The following is a 25,825-nucleotide window of genomic DNA, read 5'->3' on the forward strand; positions in this document are numbered from 1 at the left end:
CACTCCAAAGTCTTCATTTTGTTTTTCTTCAGCCATTCAGAGGTGGATTTGCTGGTGTGTTTTGGGTCATTGTCCTGTTGCAGCACCCAAGATCGCTTCAGCTTGAGTTGACGAACAGATGGCCGGACATTCTCCTTCAGGATTTTTTGGTAGACAGTAGAATTCATGGTTCCATCTATCACAGCAAGCCTTCCAGGTCCTGAAGCAGCAAAACAACCCCAGACCATCACACTACCACCACCATATCTTACTGTTGGTATGATGTTCTTTTTCTGAAATGCTGTGTTCCTTTTACGCCAGATGTAACGGGACATTTGCCTTCCAAAAAGTTCAACTTTTGACTCATCAGTCCACAAGGTATTTTCCCAAAAGTCTTGGCAATCATTGAGATGTTTCTTAGCAAAATTGAGACGAGCCCTAATGTTCTTTTTGCTTAACAGTGGTTTGCGTCTTGGAAATCTGCCATGCAGGCCGTTTTTGCCCAGTCTCTTTCTTATGGTGGAGTCGTGAACACTGACCTTAATTGAGGCAAGTGAGGCCTGCAGTTCTTTAGACGTTGTCCTGGGGTCTTTTGTGACCTCTCGGATGAGTCGTCTCTGCGCTCTTGGGGTAATTTTGGTCGGCTGGCCACTCCTGGGAAGGTTCACCACTGTTCCATGTTTTTGCCATTTGTGGATAATGGCTCTCACTGTGGTTCGCTGGAGTCCCAAAGCTTTAGAAATGGCTTTATAACCTTTACCAGACTGATAGATCTCAATTACTTCTGTTCTCATTTGTTCCTGGATTTCTTTGGATCTTGGCATGATGTCTAGCTTTTGAGGTGCTTTTGGTCTACTTCTCTGTGTCAGGCAGCTCCTATTTAAGTGATTTCTTGATTGAAACAGGTGTGGCAGTAATCAGGCCTGGGGGTGGCTACGGAAATTGAACTCAGGTGTGATACACCACAGTTAGGTTATTTTTTAACAAGGGGGCAATTACTTTTTCACACAGGGCCATGTAGGTTTGGATTTTTTTTCTCCCTAAATAATAAAAACCATCATTTAAAAACTGCATTTTGTGTTTACTTTTGTTATATTTGACTAATGGTTAAATGTGTTTGATGATCAGAAACATTTTGTGTGACAAACATGCAAAAGAATAAGAAATCAGGAAGGGGGCAAATAGTTTTTCACACCACTGTACATACTAGCAAAATACCCGCGCTTCGCAGCGGAGAAGTACTGCTTTAAAATTTTTATTAAGAAGAAAAGTAAACCTTTTTAAATTGAGGGAAAATATACCAATAATTATTTGTTAAGGATCTCTTTGTATACCACGTTGTCAGTTCGGCCCTCCAGTTGTAATATGACCAAGCTGTGCGCTGAGCTTACTCTTGAGCATGCAACGTATAGTTGGCCGTGTGAAAAGCAATCTTGCCTCAAATCAATGCCAACCTTTTGTAGGGTCTGTCCCTGAGATTAATTGTCATTGCGAAGCATAGCCTTACTGGAAATTGGAGGCATTTGAATTGAAATGGTTTTTATTGATAACTTTGCATCCAGCTTTTGAGAGTTTAAACATTCATAAACATCAATGTGTCCACTACTCAAATCGTCACCTGTGAATCTAAGATGTTTAAGAGGCATTGGCGGTTGTCCAAAGGTGTAAAATATTTGGCCATTTCGGTACACTTGAAAGCGACAACCAAACAATTCAGCGGCAGCCATCAACTCACATGCAGAACCATAGGTGAAGGGCTTAAGCATGTCACTCTTCTAGTGCTCCTGTGTAGTTTATCTCCTGTACTGTCATCAGTACACACCTTCAGCTTGTCCCAGTCATTCAATACATAAGACACAATGTTCCTCCAGATATGAAGAGCGAGCCTGATATGGCCGTGCAATATGTAACACAGAGAATGGAAAAGGCAGGCACCATCTCCGGGCATGGAAACCACTCGGTAAGTGACAGTTCTTTGATCGATGGTGATCACCTCGATAGACATGTTAATAGGGGTACGGTTGGAAGGATAAAGGAAATGGGTACCTGAACGATGTAAACGAAGTCTAAAATACCTACACAATAACTATAGTCGTAATAAACGAACAATAAAACAGCGGAGAAGCCATGGATTAAATAAAAATTCTGCAGTTATCAGCAGGGAGACGTGAATACCGTGGCGAAGCAAGCAAGGAAGGGAATGTAGAGACCGGAGTGACGGATGGCCTTATATAGGCAGGCAGCCAACTATGTGGGAGGCGTGGAGATGGGGCAACGCCACCTCACATGGCAACCGAGCTGCAGGCTATGGACATATATATGTACGTAAGTAGGATTCAGTTAGCATTGGGAACCCGCGTACCAAATTACTTGAAGATGGGCCCATAAGTAACAAAGACCGTTGGAAAGTTCAATATGGCGTCCAACAGTGGCTTCATACCACCGAAATAAGTACATACATCGGTTTTGGTTAGCACAGGGAAGTCGCCTACCAAATTTCGTGAAGATGGGGCCATAAATAAGAAAGTTTAACATGGTGGACGTTGTCGACCGTTACGTGTAGAATTTCTAAATGAAACCTGCTTAACTTTTGTAAGTAAGCTGTAAGGAATGAGCCTGACAAACTTCAGCCTTCTACCTACATGGGAAGTTGGAGAATTAGTGATGAGTGAGTGAGGGCTTTGCCTTTTATTATAGATAGCAAAATACCCGCGCTTCGCAGCGGAGAAGTAGTGTGTTAAAGAGGTTATGTAAACATATATATACATATACATATATATACATATCTACATATACACATATCTACATATATATATACATATATATATATTAGCAAAATACCCGCGCTTCGCAGCGGAGAAGTAGTGTGTTAAAGAGGTTATGAAAAAGAAAAGGAAACATTTTAAAAATAACGTAACATGATTGTCAATGTAATTGTGTTGTTATTGTTATGAGTGTTGCTGTCTTATATATATATAATATACACACACATAAACATAAATATACATATACATATATATATATACACATCCACATCCACATATATATACATATATATACATATATATATATATATATACACATATCAACATATATATACACAGATACAGTACATATATACATATACATATATATATATATATATATATACATATACATATACATATACATATATATATATATATACATATACATATATATATATATATATACATATACATATATATATACATATATATATATATACATATACATATATATACATACATATACATATATATACATACATATACATATATATACATACATACATATACATATATATACATATATATATATATATACATATACATATATATATATACATATACATATATATACATATGAAATGAAATGTGAAATGAAGGGATTGTGTAAAAAAAAATGCTTTAGTTGCCTCACATTTTTATGCAATCGTTTTGTTCACCCCACTGAATTAAAGCTGAAAGTCTGCACTTCAACTGCATCTGAGTTGTTTCATTTAAAATTCATTGTGGTAATGTACAGATCCAAAATTAGAAAAAAGTTGTCTCTGTCCAAATATTTATGGACCTAACTGTATTTTCCTGCCAAGTAAGGACACTGTGATTTGACTGTATTTTATTGTACATATGGTAATGTTATCTTTAACCGCAATTTTAAAAAAATTAAATATATACTATGTTTTCAAATTAAAGTTATTAAATTAATGTATGATAAATGTATAATAAATTAATAATATATTTAGAAAATTATTCATTCAATATTGTTAAAGTCTAATGCCAACTGACTACTTTTGTGTCAGGTGCCCTACTACACTGCATTATTTATGAAACAGTATGAGAAGTGGCATCAGTGCCGGATTAACCAATAGGCACATGTAGCATATGCTACGGGCCCCGTAATTTCGGGGGCAGCCAAATGGTGGACCCAATATTTAATGAAAAAGTGTAGCATTGAAAAACTGGTCTTTAAAAATATTATCTTTACATTTTTAAACTGTAAATTTCTTTCACAACAAAACTTTAGGTGCCCAACACATAAAATTCACATAAATATTATAAGATTCTTATTATAATCGAGAGTAAAATAATTATTTAGTCCGGTTTGAACTGTTCAGAATCTAAACTTCAGATGATGCAGACGAAAAGGGCCCCCAAATCTGTAATGTGCTACGGGCCCCCAAAGCTCTTAATCCGGCCCTGAGTGGCATCAGTCTCATGGTTGTAGTTGCTATCAGGAAACTGTTTTGAGGTTCTGCTGGCAGACTATGCAAAGTCACCTTCAAAATTAACTTGCATAAGAAGTAATCAATTAATAATCAGAATTATTAAATTATTATTTACCTGCAGCCAATGGGGAATACCACAGGTATTTCCCAATTAGGGATTAAGAAGCTAGAGTTTTTTCAAAGTATAGTTTGTTCAAACTAAGCAATTTTGCATTAACAAAACTTATACCTTGCCGATACTGCAGACAAACATGGGGAAGATCTGTCTGGTGACTGATCTGCTTATAAAGATGCAGGGAATCTATTAGCATTCTTTCTTTGTCAATTTTGTTCTGTACTTGTCGGGAACGCTGCAGTAACTCATTTGCCTATAAAAAAAAAATGTTATTGGTTATTTTAAAATAAGATACTGATGACTCGTGCATTTTTAATTTATGTACTTACACTATAGCAAATACTGTATATTAGTAAGAAGAGCATTTCAAATTAATATTACATAATTTTATATAAAAAATAACATTACAATTAATTTGTGATGAATAGTACTAGTTTCCAACACAGGAAGCATATCAAAATCTTTTATCAGTGAACTATGGTTAATTGTGAAAGAAATACAAATAAGGAAATGATTGCCAAATAAAGAACATTAAATGTTGCTGATGAGTATTACAGTAACTAGCAATAAAATGAGCCTTTATCTTAATGCTTTCCTTTATTTTATTTGTTACTCTTCCACTAAAATTTTTATTTGGACTTTGCATTCTACAAATAAACACACATTTTATCACACCTACAACCTACACACACTATGGGGGTATTTTCTGTACGTCGCTTAAATCATCCGAGATCAGATGCCTCATCTTGAATGAGTTAATGCCAGTGAAACTCATCTGGGATAAGTTGGTTTTTCAAACGCAGCCGTGTAGTAGATTAGTCTAGCTGGATCTAATCATCCGAGATGAATGCGCGCACCCGCGCAGATTGAAAAGTCCATATATATTGAGTCTAGAAAATGTGATCAGCAAGTCTTTGATAGGCTGTAACAAAATGACGAAAGAACGGGTGCATTTTTTTTTTTCACACAAGCAGAGCAGGACCTTTTATTCAAAGGACATGAAGAATTTCAAGATTTAATATGCACAAGGGGTAACACTGCAAAAGCAGCCCAAACCAGAAAAGAAGGCTGGCAAAAAGTGGCCGAAAAATTAAACGCTAAGTAGTGTTCATTGTACTTACTGAATGCAGCGTTTCATTTCCTATGTATCAGATTAATTATTATTTAATATGTCATAATTCCAGATCAAACATGAGCACAAGGAGAACATGGAAACAGGTTAAAGTGAAGTACAAGAATATACTTCAAACTGGTAAATATTGGTATATAACTATTTAAAGAATTGTTGACATAAATAATCATATATAATATAAAAAACATGAATTTTAAAGCTAATAAGAAGACAGACAAGCAAAAAACAGGTGGAGGTCCACGCGGTCCAGACCTAACCCCTGCAGAAGAGTTGGCTATCCAGCAAAATTCCCATCGCCCTGTTTCTGAGGGCATTCCACGGGGAAGCTCCTCCCCAGAACCAGTGGCAGGATGCAGTGGTCACTTCATTTCAGGTAAAGGATAGTCATTGCATATATTTGTCCTCAATGTGTGCCATAGGTATGTTCCATATAGCCCTCTTTTTTTTTGTTGGGTCAGTTGCAGGGAATGTCATATCGATAGAACTTGTGTCTGACCAACGAGATATTGACAAAGGTCAAATATTTGATGAAGACACTGTGTCTGATTATCATCAGGAGGAGAGGTACATTTTCTAAATAATGTTTGATCAAACTCCACTCTGATCAGTCCCATCTGCCCCAATCACATTTGGAAATCCTGGGTAATGAGAATGTTAGGCTGATTGTGAGATTCTTCATGGAACTGTGGGTGTTTTTGCCTGTGTATTACCTACCTGCAATGGCATGAAACGGCTCTTTTATTGTCTGCACACGCAGGTGTCCAGGAAACACTATGAAAACCCGAATGAAATATTTCAGAGCCAAACAGACTTTACGATTTGCCTGGTAAACTGCACTTTTAGATAGATTTTCCACATCGCCTACAGTATATAAAAAAGTGCCGCTTGCAAAAAACCTCATAGCAATGCATACTGTCTGTGTGGTTGCGAGAGCCCGACTTCGCCTAGTTTGACTTCGAATATAAGGTGGTACTAAATTTTTGAGGTACAATATTCCCCCTCGGCTAAAGCAATATCTTTTGAAAAGAATTTCCTCCGGGAGCAATAAAGGATCTTGCCGATCGTGCAAAACCCTCTCTATATGAAATTCTCTTCTTATAATTTGCACACCGATATCAATTGGTCGCTCATTCATGAACGGTGAAGCCATGACTGAATGAATTCCATGCACGGACACTGATTAAGTGTGTGAGCTAATCCTTGTTTACATAGAACAAACCTGCTCCGAGCAGGTTTGAGGATTTGGATGTGCTGCTATGACAACACAGCCAGCAAGAGTTTCAAAAAACTGACAGATCCAGGATCATGCCAAATCGTCAACAATTACATCCGGCTAAACAAGTAATCCACGTACGAAAAATACCCCCTATGTGTTAGTGTCCAAGAGTATACAATAATAAAGTTTATTTCTTCTGTTATATCAAGGAGTCTTTTGACACCTACTGAAAGAGTTTAGTGAAGTGTTACCTGTTTTACATGTGACATGTTAACTATAAGTTGATTTTGTAAGCTCTTCTTAGAATTGTATTACACTTACTAAAATATACTGGACTACAAATTTTGACAGTACCCAAATGATGGGAGCAGAAGAAAGTGGCAGAATTAAATGATGATGTAACTTACTTACCTTGGAGCAAACAGAATCATCTTTACTATACAGCAATGGACAGACCTCTCTAAGATGGTCACTTATTGAGTTAACTGAAACATTGTCCCTTATATAGTGGTTAATTAAAGCTGTAATTAGTGCTCCTGTCAGCTCCTTCCCATTAATAACCATGTCTTTAAAACTTGTCATTTTAATCTGGTCCTGCAGCTCCTGTTGCAAACAACAAAAATTATTTTAGAAGAACCAAACAATACTAACCAGCTCTATTCAATTATTGTCTCTTTGTCATTCTTTAATACTTAAATCTAATACCTTTGGTAGCTCGCCAACAACAATACTGAACTGGTGATCACAAATAAGCTTCCACAAAGCAAGTGTCTGCCATGAGCGATGAACTAACTGCTGGATGCCTTGCAAAGAGATTTTTTCATGTGCTTGAGCTTCAGCTTGGGATAACAGAATTTAGATACTGTCAGTTTTACTAGAGAAGTATTTATGCTCACTCTCCATACAAGTTCTCCTTTCTTATGAAAGAAACATTATCTATTCAATTACATAAGTAATACCCTCAACTTACTATGATATTTCCTTTGCAGCTCTTGTTGCACCTGCTGTGAGCTCCCACTATCTGGTCGCATAAACCCAAGAAGTCTCTGTTGAAGATTAGCAGGTGTAGTAAAGCTACAAAAAGGAGGAATAAAACACAAAACTTATAGCTCTAAATATTATTAGTATTATTATTTACGTCATTAAAAAATGAAACCAAGACCCAAAATGAGCTTTATCTTACACAGAGATGTAGGTGCCTAAGGTTATGCTAACAATACGGTGATCAAAGAGGGAGCAAAAACTGAAGGTAGCTTCTGTTTTGGCATGCACACTCGCATATATGCTTGGATCGACTTGGCTTTAATGTCTTTAGAAAAATTAATGTCTGTTTGTAAAAAAATTAACTGAAAACACATACATAATAGCACACAGAACCTATCTTCTACTAGAGATTCAGTAAAACACTACTTAATATGGAAATTAAAGCCACATTTGAATGAAAATTAAATACTATGTATCCTTTCTTCAGTACCACCTTTCAATGTCTTAATACTTCCACGCTGTAGATATGGTGGAGGAATATACTAGTTGCAGCACAGCTGCAAAGCTTAAACAACATACTCCTCTGCTGGATACAACAGTATTCCATTTAGTAAAAAAAGTGAACACCTAATTTAGAAACTGGTTTGTGTAAAACCCTGAAGCAATTGTGTCCCTTCAGGACAACTTCAAATCCTAATACAAACGCAAATTAGTGAAACTTCTGACAATCTGATATTTGTCACCATTGGACAATCCCTAACATCAAATGAAATTCCATTAACTTCAGTAAGACGCCTCTTCAGAAAACACAAGGAAAATACATGACGTGCTGTCTCACGTCGAGTTTTATTATATTTATTTGGTAGGTCAGGTCAAACGTAAGCTCTTTTAATCTTCCAACATCCAATTTTATTATATTAAACAAACAGTAACACCAATATCAAATTAAAAATATACTAATATAAAACAATTAAACCACACTGAAAAGATACAGCAAATTTTAAGGATACAATTTAAGTGAAAAAGGATACCAGTGAGAAACACTTTGACTAGGGCTGAATGTCAAAATTCATCAGAGTCAAAACATTGTAATCACAGCCTGTGCAGTAGTCACTTGACTCTTGTGTTGTAATGCTCCAGTATCAGCTCTACCTGGAGATAGTGTACTTCATACCAAAATGTGCAACAGGTATTTTTGAACATAAAATGGGGCAACTACAGATAGACCAATGGCTATGTTCAATGCTGTATTTTTTCATTCTGCATTTCCTGGCATTACAATTAAGACTAAAATATTGCTTATATGTTTAATGTTTTAGATACAAGTCAAAACTAAATACCTTTGGAAGGAAAAATGTTTTTCTGATACATTTTGCCAACACAAAAATAACACCCTAGACTTTATTACTCCGCAAAGAATAAAATCAGAAATGGATTTTAACTTGGTCTTCACTAAGAAGCTATTTGGTTATAAACGGCCATAGCACTTTTCACTAAAATACATTTTACTGTTTTGTGCTGTCATTCCACTTACATACGCTCAAGTATGAGAAAAAGTAATCTAAAATACATCACAATAGCACAATAATTGCTATAAATTGTTACTTTGTGGTATTTATTTCTTCAGAATCACCCTGAGCAGGGACTAAATTAGTGTTAAGCATTTTCATATTTTTTTTTCACTGAACAATGCTATAGTAGCATTTGCAGTACTTCCTAATTCATCATTGTGGTGCCAGATGAACTGCCAGAAAAATTGGAGGGGAAGTACTTTTCTCTATATAGTTAAACAAGATGTTGCTATACAATTCTGAGGTTATTACTGCACCCATGGACACTTTACATCTAAGTATTAACCCTATAAACAAAGCCATTTTTCTGAACTTCTTTGTGATGTAATATACCTCCTACAAAAGCAACTGTTTAATACACTATTTATAGAGCCTAGCCTGCCACCTTTTGCCTAGATGTTAAATTACCTATCAAGCAATCAATCAATCCATTATTTATCAAAAATTATCACTTCCTTTCTTGAGGGAATGGCCATTGACCAAGTTTACAAGTCCTGATTTAACTTTCCAAGTTCTTTTCAATTCATATTAATAATACTTTTTGATGCCAAAATGTGTAAATATATCACACTTTAGTGCTTTCCCCCCACAAACAGTGATATGTTAAAAAATAATTAGTTAAATTAATTAAAAAGTAGTGAATGTAATGCTTTGCATCTACTAACAAGGACAGTTTCCTTTACCAAGGTTTTCTTTTAAATATTAATAGTCATTAACAACTGAAATACTGCAAGAAAGCAAGGCATTTAAAATAAAACGGAAGCAAAAAAGGATTAAAACCCATTTTGTCACACAGGAAACAAAGACTAAAGCCTATGTAATCAAAATGAACAGAAATAAACAAACAAAAACAAATAAAAAGAAAACGAAATAAACACAGTTAATCACTTAATTTAAAATGTAAAATTAATAATGAGAATATTAATAAAAATATAGGCACAAAACATTTCTTTCTGAAACTGGACTCAGTAAAAGAAATCAACATTTTTAAAAGTGATATGCACAAAGTAATGAAACAGCATTTATCTACATCATAGGACAAACAAGAATTGATGGTTGCAATGAGGTCTATTCTAACTAAAGGTGAAAACTAAGTTCTGCTTAACTCATGGTAATGCCTCTAACAAGGTAATACTTTCATTTAAGTTTGTTTTCTGAACTACAGTATAACTAAAAAGCAAGAACTCAACTGACAAACTTTATCAAATGACAACCCACAGTTATCATTATGGACTAGTCAAATGCACAATTATTTGAAATGTACTGTACATCTCAAGTATAAACAATTACATGGAATTAAAGGGTGACAGTACTATATTCACACAAAACTTTGTTAAAAAATGGAAATTGAAATAAAAAATATTAATTTAGATTTTATTCTTCTGAAGGACACTGTATATAAAAAAAGTATATAGACCAAATGTGAGACTATAAATGTTAATACCTGGTGCCACTTAGTGAGCCGGGAGAAAACTGTGAGTTTTTGTCCAGAAATTCTTTTAAACCTCTTAGCTCCTGAAGGACTGACTCCAGAATTTTTGCCTGCACACTGCTCTCAATCTATGTAGGGAAAAAATATACATTAAGTCAGAATGGGAGAAAAATTAAGCACTTTTTAGCTTTTATCATCCTGAGCAGTTGTGGATACCATCAATGAATATTATAGTGCTTAATCTTTCTAAAAAAAAACAATGCCCTCTGTTCTTTTTAGCTTCCTTAGCGTTAAACCCGAGTGTTACTTGGGCTGCGAAAACCGTGCTAAAAGCATTAGTCTCTTGTGTCACTCAGGCAATTGTACAGATGTGCTGAAAAAGTGCCGTCAGTGTAAGCATTACGTCTGAGCATCACATGGGCAAAGGCGTCGTTGTGTCTTCTCATCTCACCTATAAATGTGATCAGTAACCCCCTCCGTAATAATAGCATCTTGTAAGAAATGTTTTTCAGCAGCCCAGGTGTTGCACGCTCTTGTTAGTGATGTTGAGGAGCTTCTCATCAGCAGTGACGAGGAAGTGAATCTGTCCTCAGGTGGTGAAACTGAAATGGACAGTGAGCCTAAAGTGATTCTGATGAATCCAAAAGTGACCCTCGTGTCTGGCTGTCTATTGACCCTGCTTCAAATAAGTCACCTCGTTTTGATTTTGTGGGGCAGCCAGGAATACAAGTGGATGTTGATAGCCAAGATCCACTTCTTTACCTGAACTTATTTCTGGATGATAATGTGATCGATGGAACTGTTGTCGAGACGAATTGTTGCGCTGAACAGTGTTGGGCAAATAACCATACACCTAAGAAGTTTTCCAGTTAAAAAAGATGGGAACCAGTAACTGCTGATGATACCTGGACCTTTTAAGGCTTATTGATATTGCAAGAACTTGAAGTGAAACCTGAACAGCGATGGTACTGGTCTTTGGAGAAATTATGTCCGAGTGTAGGTTTTCACTAATTATGAAATATCTCCAATTTACCAATTAAGAAGACTTTAAAGAGAATACACATCGAGCACCCAAACTGAAGAAAATTTGGGAGATATACCAGGCTATTGTAGCAAAATTTGGGAGCCTTTACATTCCAGACCTTGATGTGAGCATCGATGAAAGTGTCATGGCTTATAAGGACAGACTGTCATGGATACAGTACATTGCATCAAAAAGAGCAAGATTTGGCATAAAGTTTTACAAGCTTTGTGAATCTAAAACAAGATACATCTGGAATTCAGTTCTGTAAACAGGGAAAGGGACAATGTTTGATCCAAAAAGCAATCAGTATGTTACTACATCTTCGGTGCTGACTTTGATAGATGCTCTGCTGGATCAAGGTTACTGTGTAACCATGGACAATTTTTATACTTCGCCAGAGCTATTTGACATCTTGCTGTAAAGACAGATGAACGCATATGGAATAGTGTGTCCCAACCATCGTCACATGCCCGAAGACTTTGGCAGAGCTAAATTACAGCGAGGTGCGCTAGTAGCTTGGCAAAAGGGTAAAGTGTTTGTGCTGAAATGGAAGGACAAGAAACATGTTTGTCTTCTTAGCACTGTATATAATTCAGGTACAGTCACTGTAAAAGCAAAAGGCAACAAGCAGGCTACAAAACCTTGTGCTGTGGCCGACAATAGCACAATGGGCAGCGAAGATCGTTTGGATCAAGAATTGACTTTCTATCTTCTTATGGGGAGGCAACAAAAGAAATATTACAAAAAGATATTTTGTCACCTCGTAGAACAGTGCATTTGGAATGCATTCGTGTTATACAAGCAAGAATCTGGTGAAACTGTATCTCATGCATACTTCACATGCCAGCTTGTAGAACAAATCATTGCCACACATCCACACTATGCTAAAGAGACACTGTCAACCCAGCACCATCATGGATCAATCCAGAGTGTCTTACTGGTAGATATTTTATTGATTATATACCACCAAAAGAAAAAAAACAGAATCCACCTCGTACCAGTGCAGTGTACTGTTCAAAAACTGATAAATCTGGGAAGAAAATCCAAAAAGAAAGAAGCTAGTATTGTCCCAACTGTAACGCTGGATTGTGTCTTTCACCATTCTTTAAGATTTACTACACAAAGAACTAATCTTGAGATTATATACTATTTTGGCATCATTAGCAGTATTATTATTACTGTTATTATTGTTGTTATTATTACTGTTATTATTGTTAAAGGTGCTAAGATTTGCACTGGGTGTGACAAGGATGGATAGGATTAGAAACAAGTACATTAGAGGGTCAGCTCAAGTTGTACGGTTGGGAGACAAAGTCAGAGAGGCGAGATTGCATTGGTTTGGACATGTGCAGAGGAGAGATGCTGGGTATATTGGGAGAAGGATGCTAAGGATAGAGCTGCCAGGGAAGAGGAAAAGAGGAAGGCCTAAGAGAAGATTTATGGATGTGGTGAGGACATACAGGTGATGGGTGTAACAGAACAAGATGCAGAGGACAGAAAGATATGGAAGAAGATGATCCGCTGTGGCAACCCCTAACTGGACTAGCCAAAAGAAGAAGAAGTTCATTTCATATTATTACTTTTTATTCATTAATGTTATTATTTGTATCAATATTATACTTTTGAGATTTAATAAATATGTTTTTCATGTCAAACAAATGCAAAACTTTTTACATGTTTTTTGGAATAAAATTCAACACTAAGGAGGTTAAAGAATGTTTAGCAAAAAAGGGAGTTATCATCAGAAATTCCAAAAGGTTTGGAGTGTAGAATGCATGCATGCATGTTTCCAAATACATATACAGAACTTACACACACAGTAAAAATATTAGTTAACAACAATAAATTTAAGACAAAAGACAATTCAGTTTATCCACACAATTCTTCATTTAGATACTCTGATGGTAAATAAGCAGTGAACAAAACACCATGTTATATTTACCCTTACTCTGGAAGTGTCTTTTCAATGACATGCATATTAAGCTAATTGGTTAATCTACACTAGCCCAGTATGACTGACTGCACATAACAGATTTCTGCCCAGGTAAATTACCATCACTAGTTTACATTAGTTATCGAGAGTACAAGAAAAAAAATTAGTTTATGGGTAATAATAAAATGTCTGCCACCTTATGCCTTTTCAATATTATTTAATTTCCATGTTTAGTTCAATGACCATGAAGCACTGAAATGCACCATTTTAATTTTAAGGACTGAAGTTCTAACTTCATGCTGCATGACTACTGCATTAATGGGGTACAATATGAATGGAAAGGTGGAAGTATAGTTGGAATCATTTTAACATTGAAAGTTAATCAAATAATAAAGTAGTAGCTTTTTAATTACTTGCAATATATGTATATTTTACTTAATCTTAAAAACTGTGATGGGAGCTCATACAAAATTCAAATTGACATTTTCATTTAAAGGACTAATCTTACTTTTTTCATCAAGTTTAAAAGGAAATATTGGTTTACTGGTAGTTTAGTTGGCAAAATGCCTGTAGTCTTCTGATGTCTCACACATTATTCGTATATTTTGTTTTGTATAAGACATTCAGTGTGCTTTAAAAGTTTTAAATTTTAACAATGAAAATGCACCAACCTTAAAGAACCAGTTGATATATGCTGTGGGGTTATTCAATGACCTTTCTAAATGGGTCATACTGTACCTGTAGTTGAAAATGTCATTGAGGAGGTCAGCATGCTTTCATGTCATTATTTCAGCCATTATGCTGCCTTTGTGCTTTTATTACTTTCAAAGCTAATGCAATATGACCTACTTCCATTATTTAAGGGCAAAACATTACCTTATATAAATACTTAAATAAATAGCGGCTTTAAAGCGTGGTATATTTTTCAAGTAAATACCCAAACTATCATTTAAGTAAATTAGTATTGGCATTCATAAATATCAAAATAGAATATAGGCCTTAGTTTATGATAGACATGGAAATTCCCCCAATGTAACAAGTATCATTGAGTTAGTAAATTCCAGGATTATTTTCCATTTAAACAAACTCTTTAAAGCTGTTTTTATTTAAACATACTTTTAAAATCTGTTTTGCATGAGAATCACTCTGTTATGTTTGTAATATCCCAATATTCCATTTACAAATGTAAGATTTATATTTATAACACTAGCTGGTTAAATAAATGCTAAAGAGTAATATTTAGCGCTGCTGCCTCGCAGCTGGGAGACCTTGGGACCTGGGTTTGCTTCCCGGGTCCTCCCTGCATGGAGTTTGCATGTTCTCCCCGTGTCTGCGTGGGTTTCCTCCAGGCACTCCGGTTTTCTCCCACAGTCCAAAGACATGCAGGTTAGGTGGATTGGCGATTCTAAATTGGCCCTAGTGTGTGCTTGGTGTGTAGGTGTGTTTGTGTGTGTCCTGCGGTGGGTTGGCACCCTGCCCGGGATTGGTTCCTGCCTTGTGCCCTGTGTTGGCTGGGATTGGCTCCAGTAGACCCCCCCGTGACCCTGTGTTCGGATTCAGCGGGTTGGAAAATGGATGGATGGATGGAGTAATATTTAAAGAATGAGTTAACTGAATTTTCAAATGTCTCAAAGGTTCATTTGCATATAATGGCTGAAGCACCTATTGCAATACCCCATGTATGTCTATCTATATGCATGAAAAAACTTGGACCCTACCTGGATCAATTTTGTTGAGATGTGGTATGCTTATTTTAAAAGAAATTTGCAAAGAAAGATTAATTTTCTCAGACAGATCAGGTGTAAAATTTTGAAATTTCTAAATCTCCCATTGAAAAGCATTGGTGAATTTGGATGCTTATCCATCTTAAAACGGAGAAACACTCTATGAAACTTCACATTAAAAAATGCAGCAATCTCCTGAACTTTTTCTCCAATATATATAAAATAGCCTTTGATCAATGGTAAATATGTTATTTAAGACACACATACAACTCGTGCAAAACCCCAAGTGGGGCAAACTTTACAAACATCTATGAGTCACGCGAAACCCCCAAGGGGGCAAATTTTACATGCATGTACAAATCATAAAAAACTCAGCTCTTCAAATTTTTATCTATGCGTAACACCACACAACAATCACAGATGTTGGGGTAAGAACCTGAACCCTGAAAATCAAACTAGTTGATCTGCAGGCAGAAGATAGGACCATGCTGGCCACTAATTGCAAGGACACAGCAGGATTACAGTTTGCTCGGTGCTGATTGTTTAGAGGTATAATGCACAAAAGACTGAGTGTGCATTATGGTTTATCCATACCCAAAGAGCTGCATATCTTCAGACTGGAATTAAAATCTTTTAAGATTATATGACGCTGAAGTTGGCTACTTATTTGAAGATTACTCTGCAGCCTCATTAATTTGATGCCATTTTTCAAATTCCGATTATACAGCAATTCAATTCCAAGTTCTTACTTACATAATTTTAATGAATAATCTTGTTTTAACTTATAATCATAACTAGATGAGGAACTTATTTTAATTGATTTTTCTCAGTTTAAATGGTAATACTGACAGTGTTTTTATGTTAGTATTGGTTATTTTGTATTACAAGTTATTTTTCTATAGCTGATGTGTTCGGATTCAGTGGGTTGGAAAATGGATGGATGGATGATTATTGGATACTACTCCATTGAGTATACTTTCAAAAATATTATGTTTAAGAAAACTGAACAACAGTCACAGACCTTCCACCAATAACACACATCAATCAATGCCATTTTAACATCAATTGAATGGTATCTGCTGTGCATGAAAGATACTGATTTACCACAAGCTTACTTAAGCTACATGTTTAACTCCGTTGTAAAGTGCTGCTAAAAAGCAAGTATTTAATGTGGTCTACTCACAAATGTAATTGCATTCTGTTATTACTATTTTTGAATATGTCTCATTGTTACACAAATATTTAGTAAACAAAAATGTGATAACTGAGTCTTGGTTGAAGTAAATAAGAAATGTGAAATGCTCTAACTTTCATATTATTTAACTTAGTCGCCAAACATCTGAATTTTATGCAATGCATGAATTGACTAGATTGTTTATATTTGTCTGAACCAAGGTTATTATAGTTAACAAAAACTAAAATCAAAACTGAAACTATTATTAAAAGAACATTTTCGTAAAATGAAGTAAAATAATTAACAAAACTGAAATGAAAAACTAAAACTAAACGAAACTATTAAAGTAGCTGGAAAGACTAACTGAAATAAAATAATAAATTACTAAACATAATTTTAGTTTTCATTTTTGAATTAATTTTCTTGCTGTTAGTTTTTAACCCTTTCAACATTTAACTCTAAAGCCATCCACCTCGAGCCACCTGCATGTATTCATCCAGCACTTGCAGTGACAGAGCAAGCTGAATACGCAGGTAAAGCGTGTGGAATAGAAAGATTTATGTGTCGCCTTTCTTTGCACTTTTTGTAAATCAAGATGAATTAAAGCGCCTGAAATTGGAATGTGCTGCTCAACAAAAACGTTACCGTATGGACAGAAAAAATCACGAGTGAGTAACGTTTCAGTTTATTTCTCAGGTGCCTGCCACTTCGCACTCGAAGTATACAAAGTATAGAGAAAGTATAGTAATCATTAAAAAAATTCGACCTCGACATTTTGATGAATCTTGACGTTTTAGAATACCCGAGTCCGAAAATACCATTTTTTGGATTTATGTCTATGTGTGTGTGTATAAACACGATATATCAAAAACGCAACTAGATAAATGGATGAAATTTGGCATGTGGTTGTTACACCAAAACTGTAAATCTGTATTAACTTTTGGGCCAAATCCACTAACCGGAAGTGGTACTTTACCTGAACACATACTCAATTTTTTTTTATTCATGCAGCTGTAGAGTCCGATTTATTCAACTTTACTTTTATAATATTTGTTCGGTATATTATTAATTTGATTTGTTGTTGACGGTTCTTTAATGTACATAATATAATAATTGTCTTGCTGTTTACTCCTCAAATATCCATCCCCATATTTGAGTACCACTCTGGGCAATAAAAGGAAAAAAAAGTGCAAACAGCGCAGATTTGTTCAGCACAAATGAAATAGAAAATATTTTTAAAATTATAAAATTGTGTAAAATTGTTCATATTCAGTACCTGGTTTTGATTATGCTTGTTTTTATCAGACAAAAACAAAACCAAACAGTAAAGTGTGTGGTGTAGTGTAGCAAGCTTCCACTAACATTAAATTAATTTTATATCCAAACCCGTTAAGTGTATAGTTCTGTTTCATTGAGACACAAAAACTAAACTCCATAGTAGCTCTTTAACCATACTATAATTACTAAAACTAAAACTGAGACTAATATATATAAATATAAATAAAATAGAAATGTCTTTGCAAAATAAAAACTAAAACTAAAACTACAAGATGAAGAAAAACTAAAATTAAACTGAATTTCCAAGTAAGGTCAGAAAAAATATAGAAATAAAAACTAATATAAAAAGGCAAAACTATAATAACCTTGGTCTGAACTTTAAGGATTCAGAACTCCTGTACACCTTTATTCAGTTATTTTCAGTGTCTCAATGAGTTATATTTTGTTAGAAAATTAATTTGAATGTTGCTTGCATTCTATAATTTCTGAGAGACTACACCCCATTCACCACACTATTTAAATATATGACATATGCATTTTTTAACTACATTTGTCACATTGGAGGGATTATATTAGTACAATGAACATTAGTTTGCCTTTAGAAACCTAAATAATGTCACAAATTTGGTGTTTGTAGATTCATATTTAGACATGAAGTATGCAGCTTTGGCATTCCTGTTAACTGCAGTATTAATAGTGTGATGTGCCTTGTAGCACTGAAACACTAAATAAATTTTATTTTGGTATTAACAAATGGAACAGGTCATTTAACCACCTGCATAGACAGTCAAAATTAGCCATTTGGCTTAAACCTTGCTTTGATTTTTATTTGCTACAACTCATAGCATGATGTGCGTTTTCCAACCTCCTCCCACAGTCCTATATAAGTGATTCTGGACGCATGACCCTGAACTGCATATGAAAATAGATGGATGCTTGGATGGACATCTGAACATGTGCACATCATAAATGGAGAAACAAAGCCTAGATTCTCTAATTGGGATTATGCATGATGTTGTATTAAAAAAGCAATTAATTATGCTATCATTTCGTTTCCTGTTAGAAATTTGTGATACAAGTTAAAATATTACATTGCATGTTATCAGTCACATCAAAGTGCTCTCAAATCACACATAACTCTATTTGAGTGTTTTAAGTAGTAAGAAAATTGCTATATAAATGTAAAGAATTTTTAACTAGCTAACTCCATAATGGTATAAAAGTGGCAATAACAAAAGCCTGTGCGTTATTTTTTTTATAATAACAGCATTCTTGCAGTCATACACTAAACATCTTCTGCCTCAAAGCATTTTCAGATGTGACTTTTACAGTTTTTCTTTCCAACATTTTAATACTCTGCTATAGCATCATGTCTCCGAGCTATTTTCATGTGTAATTTTTACTCATGCTTTTCTACATATGACTGTGCCTTTTGAAGGAATATGTCTACTTTCAGTCATGCCTGAGTGCAGTAACGACTCTCACCTGGTACTACCAATACTGAACAAATCTGGTTACGCTTTATCTTTGGAATTATGGTACCTACTTGTTATCAATGTATTGGTTCTTTTCTACATTTTTACCAGTAGTAACTTATTTCGGTCTTTAAATAGGACATGGGCATATATTTAAGCACTACAGTGCCAACATCAAGACATCACTACTGAGCAAGGATTGTCAATTTAAAAATAAATCAGTTCTACAATCACTTGGTGCAGTGTTCCACATCCACACATGCAGTTTATCTGGGAAGTGACCCAGGAGGCATTTTTAGAATCTGGCACAGATATGCAAAGGTTCAGTGAAATTTGACTTTTGTAGCAAAAAATTTACCCCTTTGGGAATTTATTTAGTGATCACACCTGTACTTTATTCCACCCCATAGAGCGATGGCTACCCCTGCTATTACAACACATTGGTGTGAAAGGGAAATATTCTGGAAGCCCATTGTCTGTAGACGTTTTACTTTAGAAGAATTTTTTTAAGAAAATATTCTTGTTCATATAAATTACTCAACAACAAACAAATTAAACATGTATGCATATTTCCAGTGAGGCTTACAGCAATGATCTTCTGATTTCCAGAGTTAAAGGTTGTCTCAACAGCAATACTTCCATCCCAAATATTACTGCAAAAAAAAAAAAAAAAAAAAAAATCAATCCACATATTCACATGGTAGCTTGTAACATTTTTTGATGGGGAAATGAAAGCAGACTCAGGATCAGACCAAACAAGCCTGTTTAGACTATATAGTGCCTTGATTGTCAAGTATGTTTTTATGTACTCATTACTTATCACAGTGTCTCTATACAGTCAACATGCTCAATACACTATATCTTTACAGTACAAGTGAAGCACAGGCTAGTGAATTCTTTATTATCTGGTGTTGGACACTGAACAAGCAAACTGTTGCCTTATATCATTCGGCCTTAACCATTAAGCCAAACTTCAGTTACAATTGTTTCAAAAAGAGTATATAAAATAATCCTCCAAAACACAGTCAAAGTACTTAGGAGTTACAATACACAATACTTAAGATGTTTCCATAGCTTAATTTTAATACATTCTCTTTATTAAATCATATCATGACATACTTAGAATAAGGAATACCGAATAAATCCTCTTGAAAATTATTGCCTTCAACACAGCACAACTGCTCCCTCACACCACTCTTCTGTATTTTCTAATTTGATCAGTTCCATTTTGCTCTTGCTAACATTTGTCAGGCTTTCCAACCAAAATGTGATGCAATTTAGAGTTTTGTAATGCATAAACGTTTTGTTTTTTTTTTGTTTTTCACATCCAGACTCAAGACTTGAAGTTACAATCAAGGTCTGCTCAGAAACAGTTATTTTATACTTACTTAGAATGATAAAGGAAAACTAAAACACATTAAATTATGAATTACATTTTAAAAATGTACAGTTTTTGAATCTTACAGAAATGTCTAACCTTGCAACGATTTATTCAATATTTAAGTGAAAGCATGTTTATCAACTTAATCTCACCTTGCCATAAGAATAATCTCTCCTACTAAAAACTAACTTCTACCACATTAGTCTGACAATAATAATGCTAGCACAACTTTAGCATATCAGTGCACATACTCTATACTGATAATTAGATAGAAAATCATAAACCGAGTCACAGCTGGCAAATGTGATTGTCTTATGATGTTTTCAGTTATTTCTTCAAGAAAACCAGTTGATTTCTTTGACTCACTCATGGGTTTCTATTAATGCTATGAAAGTAGCAAAGGGACAACAACAGGGGCACAAGGTAGTTTACCACAGAGCTTCCAAAACAGAAAGCAACACTGCATCAATTTGACTCATTCACTTATGATAACTTAAAAAGCAGCTTTAAAAAGGAAAAAAAGAATTCAAAATATTTCCACAACAACCACTTGTGATATTTATGTGATACAAATTGAGTACTATTTTTCTCATGTGTTTACTACATTTTTTACATCATTTTCAAGAAATGATTAAACATCTGCATATCAAAACCATACCTCAATGCAAGTCAGCATTTTAAAGACTTTGATGCAGAAAATATTTAGAAAAAAGGTGGAATACTATTGTGTATGTTTTAATGTTTAGATGTCACTACCATCAGCTGTGTTTACACAAAGTACTGTACATACTGTATTATTTTACTATTTTTATATTATGCTACCACATTTTCATTTGTATTTTATCTATGAATGTAAAAATGAAAAGTGCACATCATCTTCACAAGCTACAGTGAAAAGTAACAGAACGATAATTTAAAATTAATAAAAGTTTAAACAGGGCAAAACTTTTAATTGTACAGCTGGAAAAAGAGACCAGTCCTCAGTAGTGACTAGAGTTCTAAAACAGGAGTTTTCTGTTGACAGCACAAAGGTTCCATGACCCATGTTAGTTTTCACTGCTCCACCTGGCTGTTTTACAAAGTACCACATTACTGAAAATTTATAAAATGCTGTTGACCCAAACAGCTGCTGGATTGAAAACTAATGCAGTATCTCCCATATAATCTAGAAGGTAGGATCTACACAAAGCCATATCAAACATGCCTTTAAAAGCAAGAAAGTTCTCTATTTGTAATCTTACCCCAGGATTCTTGAGAAGAAAATGCATATTCCATTATGCTTCCCAGAAAACACTACCTCAGGACCTGCCATAGTTGCAAGCTGAGTACCAGGCAGAGTATTTGTAGGAATAAATGGAGTGGAAACACTTTGGGTCTGAATACCTACAACAAAATTATACAAACATTTTACACAGGTTGTTAATTGAAAAACAATTATGACTGCAATATAAGAAAGACAACTTAGGAAAACTGGGATCCAGAGCAGAAAATACACTGTGGAAACTGCATTTTTCTCAAGTTAACCAAAATGTACCTAGACAATTCTGGAGACTTTTGTAACAATGGTCTATGGCCAGATGAGTGAAAAAGTTTAACCTTTTGAAAAACATGCGTCTTTACATTCGGGAAAAGTTAATACAGTACAATAAAAACTTCATACCAGTATAAAATCGCTGGTTTTGGTACTGTCATGGATTGGGAATGTTTTGCTGCACAAGCACTTAATAATTGGAATTAGGTTATATATCATACATTTAAATGTTATTCCCTTTCTGAATTGAACAGCTCATGCTTAGAAAAACACAAATAATTATGCATGCATCTCTACAAGAAAGCTTTACCAATACGTTTACTTATTTGGCTGACACCTTTATTCAAGGTGACTTACAATATTTGAGATACAATTGGTTACATTTCTTTTGTTTTTCCAATTGGATTACCAGCAGGTAAAGAGACTTGCTCATGATCACAGTGTCATTATCAGAATTTGAATCCACAACTTAGGAGTTTGAAGTCGAAAGACTTAACTACTATGCATAGTGTTTTTAAAAATGATTGATACAAAAAGAAATGAGTTACTGCTGCTAAAGATAATATAACGAGTTACTGAGTCCAAGAGGACTAACACTTTTTTTTGGTGCAAATCATACACATTTGTTTACCAGTCAATGAAATAAAAATAATGTGTTATTTGTTGACTTGGAATCACATTTATATAACACCAGTAACGACACACTGCACGATAACATGCAGTGAATACACTTGACTTGAGCATTCATAGGATTCATCCTCTTTCTCTGTACGTTTAGCATTCGTTTGCTCAGAGTTTGATGTGCTTGCTGCTTCCTGAGCAGCTCTTCTTTACTCCACCCTAGCGGCCTGCTGCTTCTTTTCTTTCGTCTGCATCTTTTCGCATTAAAACTGATTAAGTCAGTTTTTGTGTTGCAATTACTTAGTACGTTTTCTTTGATTTTTCACTTAATCTGGCACTTAAGTCTTCAATCTGCCTCAAGAATGATTAGCGAAGGTGGTAGGGAATGAGAACGGCGCCCATACACATGCGCCGCACGGCCGCCCTGCTGCGTGCTGCCGAGAGTTGATTCTACAATAAAATAAAATAGTAATAAAATCATCACCCCGAAAGCGGATAGTAGGCGTCACGTAGTATATGTGTACCAAATTTCAAGTCAATAGGTGAAACGGTTTGCGAGCTACAGGTGATTTAAAATCCTGGACAGACAAACGAACAGCCATGTTACAGAAGAAGATTACATTGCAATCTAATAGTAACAATTTTAACAATGTGTGATAATAATGAAAACAGATTGCTGCAAAGATTTTTTGCACTAAAATATACAGCATACATTTGCATACAAACAGTATCTGTTAATTATGCATACAAAACATGTGACAGTGAATTGTCTTCTATGTTATTAATTACACAGTACCTGGAGATGGGGTTGAAAAAAAGCTAGGGTTTGGAAGTGGGCTACAAAAAGGCATTGGAGAACCTGCAACACAAAGATAATAATAATGAGGACAAAGAAATTATCATAGCAACACTTTATTACTGAATAAATCAAACCATTATATGCAGTAATCCAGAACTTTCTGTATTTTTGGAGTACCAGAAAAAAGAGAATAATCTCTTACACAAATGAAACTAATCAAATATTAAACATGATCTTAATTTTATGTAGTTTAGGCTTTGGGGTTAGGGATTGCAATTTTAAACCACATGCTTGGCAGTTTCATTCTTTCTTTGTCTGACTTCACTGTGTGACCCTCAGTAGGTATTCTAAATGTTTGTGTTCCAGCAGTATAACAATACACTTATACAATATTTCTTATAGCCTTAATGGAGGCACCAACAAAAGTGCACAGTGGCAGATGCACACATGAAAAATGACCACAACAAATGTGTGCAACAATTACTATTAACTACACAGCTTTAATGTATGTTTCCAAAAGATGCACACACAAGAAGAAAAACGCCACATCCCAAGAATGTGATTTTGAGCTAACAGTTTAATAAAATGTTTGTTTCTTTTCAATGTGTAGGCAACCACAAATTATTTCTGACATTATTAACAGTACTTCAGCATCATACCTAACAAAAAAGTAGGAGCATGTCCCAATTTTATAATTAAATAAATTAAAATGCCAGCTGCAAATTAAAAAATTATTTTGTTTTATACCCAAAGTACTTTGACTCAATCTAGGAAATGTCACAAGGGCTCTTTGTATCGAAAAATTCTTAAGTATATGAGAATTTTCCAAAAATTAATATGCATGTAATAATTTTGCAATTGTGTACATTATACCCAAAATGCAAGACAGCATTAAGGTCCTAATTATTTTTTAAATGACCCAGAAGACAACAAGCAAATAATATTAAACATGAATTGTTTTTATACTGTATACAATACTCAGACTAATGCTTTTGAGCAGACCAAGAGAATGCAGTACTTGTGTACTTTGCTTTTATTTTATGTTTTTTTTTACCTCTGCTTCAACTTACCAGGGACAGGAGAGCCCAAACTAGGACCCACATTGCTAGGAACCATAGGAGCAGAAGGAAACCTCATCTGTGCTTCTCCTCCATACCTTAAAATAAAAGAGGAAAAAAAATACACAATCAGTAAGATAAACCTTACAAAAAAAAAAGATAAAAAAACCCACAAAAGTCAAAATATTGTCATGTAATGATACATATGATTATCAGAACTAAACAACAGCTATAGTAATCTAGTTTATCCTGTCTGATATTTGGAAACAAGCATATAACATCTTCTTGGTTAAGACTAGGACGAAAATGAACTGCACTTTTCATACAACTACAACAAATTAACCTGTAACTGCTAATCCACCAATTAAAAGGACAAGGGTGTGTCTCTGAATCTATATGTCCATCCATTTGCTGTGCCTCGGTTATCTAATGGAGCTTCACAAACATTAGCACTGCTTTTACAAAGCCCTTACCAAATGACTTATAAACAGATACCTAGCAAACAGATGGACACTATGCACGGCAAACTATAACACTGAATAAATCCAATGGAGAGTAACTACCGGATGGACAATAATTAGCTTAACCACCTTAATAAAAGGAAAAGTGTCTGTGTATCTGCATATTTGTGTGTCCATCCAGTTGCTATGTCTCTATTATTTGTCATTTAGTATAGAATTTGTAAAAGCAGTGCTAATGTTTGCCTTGTGTTGCTTTTTAAAAAGTTCCAATACATATTTGAACATTTTTATCTGTTTATGTATTTCAGCTACTCAGTGGTTTTGTGTTGTTTTGTTTTGCCAATTTATATTTTGTATTCAATTGTTTTCTACATTTCACTCTTCTTAAACCTAAAAATGTAGGTTCTCTCTTTTGCAAATATGTTTGAATTGCTCCACACAATCATTACAACCATATCCACCTCAAATTACAGATGGAACAAAAAAATAGGACTAAAGGAAATTAAAGCCATGCACCGACTTACAGGTCAAATTGAAAACATCCATTTGGCCATATGTTAAACTGGCCTTATGTCAGACATACATTGTATACCCACTGCAGTTGAGGCTCTGTTAATCTGTTGCGGTCACTGGTACACATACTTTAACTGCCAGGGCAGTGAAACACAAACTGATCTTCAAGCTTTAG

At 34.8% G+C, this 25,825-nt stretch overlaps 1 protein-coding gene across 2 annotated transcripts in view; it reads right to left on the reverse strand.

Moving 5' to 3' along the window:
- The window catches only part of nup155 (nucleoporin 155), a 113,676-nt gene that overhangs the window by 47,343 nt on the left and 40,508 nt on the right, over positions 1-25,825 (reverse strand). For both annotated transcript variants that reach the window (XM_051927675.1, XM_028802383.2), the window contains exons 17-25: positions 24,689-24,774; positions 23,616-23,678; positions 21,909-22,050; positions 19,873-19,939; positions 10,691-10,806; positions 7,662-7,765; positions 7,397-7,530; positions 7,103-7,294; positions 4,458-4,596 (exon numbers count right to left, since the gene is read on the reverse strand). In XM_051927675.1, the coding sequence (XP_051783635.1) occupies positions 4,458-4,596; positions 7,103-7,294; positions 7,397-7,530; positions 7,662-7,765; positions 10,691-10,806; positions 19,873-19,939; positions 21,909-22,050; positions 23,616-23,678; positions 24,689-24,774 (1,043 nt within the window). The remainder of the gene's footprint in view (positions 1-4,457; positions 4,597-7,102; positions 7,295-7,396; positions 7,531-7,661; positions 7,766-10,690; positions 10,807-19,872; positions 19,940-21,908; positions 22,051-23,615; positions 23,679-24,688; positions 24,775-25,825) is intronic.

The sequence above is a fragment of the Erpetoichthys calabaricus genome, chromosome 5 (genome assembly GCF_900747795.2).
Source record: "Erpetoichthys calabaricus chromosome 5, fErpCal1.3, whole genome shotgun sequence".
Taxonomy (NCBI): domain Eukaryota; kingdom Metazoa; phylum Chordata; class Cladistia; order Polypteriformes; family Polypteridae; genus Erpetoichthys; species Erpetoichthys calabaricus.